Below are 6,646 nucleotides of genomic sequence, written 5' to 3' on the forward strand. Positions count from 1 at the left end.
GTCTGTCTCCTTCTCTGTGTCTTCCTCTTCAGCCTCTTGTGTTTGTGGCTTTGTCTTTCTTTCCTTAGCGTCTTGTCTGCTCTCTGTGTGTTTTTTTCGCCTCTCCCCTTCACAGTCTCCCTATCTGCCACTTTGTGGGTCTTGCTCTCTCTCTCTCTTTACCTCTCCCTATCTGTGTCTCTATATGTATCTGTCTGCCTCTCTCTCTCTCTGTATATATATATATATATATATGGCTGTCATAGTTTGTGTCCCCCTTTGCTTTTTTCTGCTGTCTCTTTTTTTTGTCTATGCAGCACGACCGACGTTTATTTGCTGCAACGGAGATACTCAAGCGGAAGGCGGGAGACTGCGGGCTGGCGGCCGCGAAGGGCCCCGTGAGCCTCCTTTGTTGCTGCTGCTGTTTGTATGCAGCTGCTGCTGCTTGCATGCAGCTGCTGCTGTTTCCATGCAACTGCTGCAGTTTGCATGCAGCCCTAAGCTCCCTGACTAGCTCTCTATATATAAGGCTCTTGTCTGCCGTGCTTTTCCCTTAGCAGCGACACACGGATCTAGCCAACTAGCTAGTCGGAAACAGCTAGCTAGCCAGCTAGCTAGCCAACAGCTAGCCACGTAGAAAGTGCGAATAACTACTTGCAGTCTATGGCTTTGTCCTGCACCACAGAGGAAGCCCCCTCCCTCGGATGTCTTCACTGGCGAGAGTGAGTTATTTTAAATAGTATACCACTAAATTAAAAAGCATCACATAAGCGCAGCTTATCTATTTAGCATGCTACCCGCAACTGTGCTGCTGTTGCGAAGAGGCGCCTTTCACTCTGCTGCTGCTGCTGCTGTTTCCACTGAGGCTGCTGCTGCTTCTAGTGGTGCTGCTGCTTCTGTTGCTGTTACTGCTTCTATTCCTGCAGCTTCTGCTGCACCTCTTTGCTTCGGCAGTTTGCTGTTGCTGCTGAGGGGCCCCCTTTTCTTGGGGGGCCCCATAGGGGCTGAGCAACTTTGGAGGGAATTCGTGTTTATTGGTGGGATTGGGTTGTTCTGCTGCTGCAGCTTCTCTGGATTTGCGGTGGCTGGCAGCGGAGACCAAGGACGACGCGTGGCTGCAAATGAGCGACAGGTGCGCCGAGGGTCTAGGGAGGAGGCCTTAGTGTTTAGGGTCGAGGGTTTAGAGTTGAGGGTTGAATACAGCAGAGCTGATGCACTCACGCCTGCTACAGCAAACGAATCAACCCAGAAGCGGCAGCAGCAGCAGCAGCAGTTCTGTTAGCTGCTGCTGCTGCTGTTCCTACACATTGGTGCCTACTACTATTCCGCCTGTGCCTCCAAAGCAGCAGCAGCCACAGTAGCAGCAGCAGCAACAGCAGCAGCACGCGGAGCAACAACAGCAACAACAGCAGCACCAGCAGCAGCAAAAGCAGCAGCAGCAGCAACACCAGGAGCATCAGCAGAACCAGCAGCAACGCAAGGAGCACCAGCAGCATACGCAGCGTGATGTATTGTACTCATATGAGTTGCATTCAGGTGGGAGTTTTGCCCGCTGGACTTGCGGTGGCTGTCAGTTGCTACGAATGATCGGTCATGGCTTTTAAATAGATTTGTTTGGCAGCGAAGTCCTCGAGACCTGCAGTGGCTTACAGTTAGTACTTATAACAGAGAATGGCTTCTTCTAGGAGGTAAATACAAACAAACAGCACCACCACCTTCACCACCACTCCTGCGCATGCTCTTCATGCTGCTGCTGCTCCTTATTATGATTATCCTCATGCTGCTGTTGCTGCTGATGCAAATGAGAACAAGTTAAGAACTCCACAGCACACAACTCAACTGCAGCAGCAAAACGGTGCAGCAGCAAATGATGGGGGGTTATTCGTTGGGCCCTCAGAGGCCCCCAGGGGGAAGCCCTAGCGAACCTCCATGGGGGCCCCTCACTCTCACCGGGGGGCCCCCACGATAATGGGGGCGGCGTTTGTGAGGGCGGAGCATCAGCAGCAGCAGCAGCAGTTGTAGCAATAGTAGTAGTAGTTGTTGTTGTTGCTGCTGCTGGTGCTTTTGTTGTTCTAGTAGTACTAGTACTAGTAATAGTAGTAGTAGTTGTTGTTGTTATTTTTGTTGACTATGATATATTCGTTTGTTTGCTTCTGAGTTTGGTAGTCTTTAGGTTTATTATTATGTATAACGTGCATTTGTTTGCATCTACGTGCGGGGTGTATTATTATATAATATTAATACTGTATAATGTAATAGTATATAATAATATTATATAATGTAATGATGGAGTACATATCTGCTGGGCTTGTTGCCTTCGTTTATGATTGTTTATTAATTTGTCTTTTTGTGTATTTATTTCTTTATTGATTTCTCTGTCTATTTGTTTCTTTATGCATCCTTATTACTTTTAATTTGTTTGTTTTTCCTCAAGTTTATGATTGAATTGATATAACTAAATATCTTCTTTTGCGTTATTCCTGGTTTCTTCCCCAAAGTAGAATATCATTATTATGTGGATGTATATGTGTTTCTGCATTAATTAATTAATTATATTCTATTATTTATTACTGTATTTCTTTATGTATATGATGCTGCATGCAGCATCTGATCGCTGGAGAGGGGCCCATCCTTCTTTAAAACTGCGGGCCATAGAGACCCAGGACCCTAATTTGCTGCGCCCTTCTTTATCAGAAGCAGCACAGAAAATAATAGACAATTGCATGCAAAGGGAAATACAAAAAGAAAGTGAGGAGGCATCAGACAGAGATCCATTTGCTTATATTTGTTCTCCCTTCTATTCTTATTCTTCGTATTCTTGTTCTTCTTGTTCTCATTCGCCTTCTTTCTTCTTATTCTTCTTCTTATTCTACTCGTTTATATTGTTCTTCTTCTTGTTCCTTTTTTTGTTGCTGTTCTAGTTCTTGTTCGTTTTGTTCTTGTTCTTGGTCTCGTCCTTGTTGTTGTTCTTGTGCTTCTCCTTGCCCTCGCTCTTCTCCTTTTGTTGATCGCTTGGCTTATTATTATTATTATTAAGCAATACCACCGAACTTCGGGGGGAGGGGGGGCGAGTAGCTGTTGCAAAAGGAAGGGGGGATGCTGCTGCTACGACTGATGCTGATGCTGCAGCAGCAGCTGCTGCAGTTGCTGCTTCTGCTGCTGCAGCAGCAGCTGCTGCTGGCTTGTTTTGTATGGATGTGCTAAGAGTCATCGGGGAGCAACTGCAGCTGCTTCGCCAGCTGCAACAGCAGCAGGCAGCAGAAGCAGCAGCTGAGGGTTGTGTGTTTGCTGCTGCGTGCTTGCTGAAGCAGTACTTTTTTGTATTGCTGCTGCGCTGCAGTGGACATACGGGAGGAGGTGTATGCATCTAAGAAGACACCGCACACGATGGGGACCGGGAACGGGATCGGGATCGGTTCCTTCGACTCCTTCCGCCTCTCTGCCGGCGACCTCACTGCAGATCCGGGGCTGCGAAAGCCCTTTACTAGCTTGCCAACAGCAGCAGCAGCAGCAGCAACAGAAAAAGCAGCAGCAGCAGACAAAGGGGGTCCCTCACACTTCCCAAAAGAGGGGACTGTACCCGCCTCTAAGCCCCCCGCAGCACACAGCGAGCCCCCCCCTTCTACTCCTTTCGTGCAGAAGACCGGCAGCATTCCTCTCAAGAAAGCAGCAGAAGCAAAAGGAGCAGGAGCAGCAGCAACAGCAAAACCAACAGCAGCACCAGCAGCAGGCATGGGGGGCCCCCCAGGAAAGAAGGACGGCCCCGTCTCTTCAGGTAGCAAAATCGGGGGGCCTGCCTTAGGAAAGACCTCAGCCCCACCCAGTGCTAAGAAAGAAATTCCTTCAGGTGTAAAGACACTTGGGCACCCAACTGCGCCAGAAGGGGTGCCAGCCCCACCCGCAGCGACATCCAAGGGGCCCGCAACTGCAGCAAAAGGGGCTGGGGCCCCTCCAGCAGATCTCGCTAAAAAGGGGCCCCCAGCAGCAGCAGGTAAAGGGGAGGGGGCCCTTCCAGCAGCTCCAAAGACCTTGGGGCCCCCAACCGCGAAAACTGCAAAAACAGGACCACCCAAAGGGACCACTGGTCTTCCAGCAGCAGAAGCTGGTGCTGCTGCTGCTACCAAGTCGGAGGGACCCCCAGGGCCCCCTGCGCCTAAGAAAGAAACCCCATCAGCTCCAGCAGGATCCAAAAAGGGGGGCCCCCTGGGGGCCCCAGGTGGGGGGCTCCCAGGTGGAAAGCCTACAGGGCACCCCGTAGGGAGAACTGTTCCTGCACCTACAATCAAATCGCTGTCTCCTCCTCCCCCCAAACCCTCAGGGCCACCAACACCAGCAGCAGCAGCAGCACCAGCAGCAGCAAAAGCAGCAGAACCAGCAGCAAAGGCAGAAACCGTAGCAGCGAAACCAACGGGGTCCCCAGGGGGGCCCCCAAAGGGGCCTGCTGCATCGGGGTTGCCAAAGGGGCCCCCAGGGGGGCCAGCGGGGGGGCCCCCAGGGCCCCCTGGGTTGAAGAAGGCCTCCCCGCCACCGACTGATGCAACGAAGAGCATCGAAGGGAAAGAGGCAGCAGGTAAATATATTTTGTCTTATTTTAAAAGGGGTAGGGAGAGTTTGGCTTGTGTATTTACGCCAGACAGCTCTTTGCAGCATCTAGTAGTCGCAGTTGTTTCTGCTGTCTTTGTTTTTTCTTTTATTTATATTAAGACAGTCTCAGTTCACGAAATAATAAGGAGAAATAAAGACAAAAAGAGAGGCTTCTCTTCTCCACTTCCCTCACAAGCAAACAAAAAAACGCACAAGCAAACATGCACACAAACAAACAACAAAGCAAGCAAGCAAGCAGGCAAGCAAACAAACAAGCATTAATTTGATGTGTGCTCGTCTCACCCTGTGTATTGCGCAGTACCCTCTAAGGGCCCCCCTCCCCCAGGCGGCTCACCAACACCGACAAAGGCGCCTTTGGGGGCCCCTGGGGGCCCCCCTAAGCCGCTGGGTGCCCCTGTAGCTGCTGGGGCCCCCAAAGAGAAAGCGGGGCTCCCCCCTTCTCCTGGGGGGTCGAAGGAAGCAAAGCTCCCTCCTGCTCCAGGAGCCCCCAAGGGAGCGGTGGGGGGCGGGGCCCCACCTGCCAAGCCGAAGGGACCCCCAGCTCCCCTCTCTAAGGACTCCACAGCCTCACCGCCTCCTAAGGACTCAGCAGCAGCCAAGCCCTCACCTCCGCCTACCAAGGAGAAGACGCCTCCACCCCCTCCTGCTGCAGCAACAAAACCATCTTCACCTGCAGCAGGGGGCCCCCCATCAGCAGCGAAACTCCCTCCTTCTCCTGGGGCCAAGGGGCCCCCCTCCTCAGCAGCTGCTCCTGGAGGCAAGGGGCCCCTCCCACCTAAAGGGGGCCCCCCGAAACCCACCCCAAAGGCAGCAGAAGGTGAACCCTCTCCCAGCCTTCCTAAAGAGTCGTCTCCTGTGAACAAGGGGCCCCCGGGAGGGCCCCCGAAAGGGCCCCCAGGGGGCCCACCCAAAGGTCCCCCAGGGGCGGCCCCCAAAGGGGCCTCAGAGGGGCCCCCTAAAGGGCCCCCAGGTGGTCCCCCAGGTACGGCCGCCAAAGGGCCTCCAGGTGGTCCCCCAGGGGCGGCCGCCAAAGGGCCTCCAGGTGGACCCCCAGGGGCGGCCGCCAAAGGGCCTCCAGGTGGACCTCCAGGGGCGGCCGCCAAAGGGCCCCCGGGGGCCCCCAAAAAGCCGTCACCACCAGCTGTAAGGCAACTGCATTGCTTCCCCTCCATCAGCTTAAAGAAGGCAGTAGCAGGAGCAGCTGCTGCTGATGCTAGTGCTGATGCTACTACTACTACTACTACTGCTACTGCTACTGCTGCTACCACTACTACTATTGTTGCTGCTGCTACTACTACTGTTGCTGCTGCTTCCACTGCTGCTGCTCCTGCAACTGCTGCTGCTGCTGCTGGTTCATGCGCATAGATGAGCTGCTGCATCGCCAGTGCTATTCCATGTGTTGATTCTGCTTCTACTGCTGCCGCTTCTGCTGTTGCTGCTGCTACTGCTGCTGCGTATTGGTTTAGTTTGCTGCTGCTGTTGGTTTCTAGAGGCAAAACAACAGGCTGAGGTAGTGACAAGGAGCGTATAATGTTTATTTTCTGCATTTATTAATTTGTTTTGTTTTGTTCCTCGCTTTGCTCTTGTTGTTTGTTTGGTTTGTTGTTATTTTTTGTTTTGTTTGTTTGTTTAGCTGCTGCTGCTTTATTCTGTTCGTCTGCTACCTTGTAGGGGAAACTGCCGGGGGTCCCGCCCCCCAAACTGCTGCCTGGGCCTCCCAAGGCGAAGACCAATGGTCAGTGAACAAAACCCTCCTTGTGAACATCTAGGGTTTAGGGTTTAGGGTTTAGGGTCTGTGGTTTAGGGTTTAGGGTTAAGGGTGTAGGGTTTAGGGTTTGGGGGTGGGGTCTCTTAGGGGCCCTGTTGGTTTTATTAGAACTAGTGTTTCACCCGTAGGGACCGTCTTATAATAATAATAGTAATAATAATAATAACAATGGCAATAATAATAGTTGCATAATAATAATAATAATAATCACCATTATTATTACTATTATTATTATTATTATTATCACAATGGCTATTATTATTATTCCCACTCCCTCCCCCCCCCAACCCCCCC

At 51.9% G+C, this 6,646-nt stretch overlaps 1 protein-coding gene across 1 annotated transcript; it reads left to right on the forward strand.

Moving 5' to 3' along the window:
* Nucleotides 1–296: 296 nt before the first annotated feature.
* EAH_00060670 (hypothetical protein, conserved) lies at nucleotides 297–6,327 on the forward strand (the record flags this gene model as incomplete). The annotated part of the gene is made up of 8 exons (XM_013393431.1): nucleotides 297–377; nucleotides 665–701; nucleotides 1,045–1,111; nucleotides 1,516–1,667; nucleotides 2,584–2,727; nucleotides 3,320–4,549; nucleotides 4,883–5,727; nucleotides 6,256–6,327. Coding segments are annotated over 8 exons (2,628 nt in total), but the record flags the coding sequence as incomplete, so codon positions are not given.
* Between the last annotated feature and the right edge of the window lie 319 nt (nucleotides 6,328–6,646).

The sequence above is a fragment of the Eimeria acervulina genome, genomic scaffold (assembly GCF_000499425.1).
Source record: "Eimeria acervulina Houghton genomic scaffold, Eah_scaff1526, whole genome shotgun sequence".
In the NCBI taxonomy this organism is placed as follows: domain Eukaryota; phylum Apicomplexa; class Conoidasida; order Eucoccidiorida; family Eimeriidae; genus Eimeria; species Eimeria acervulina.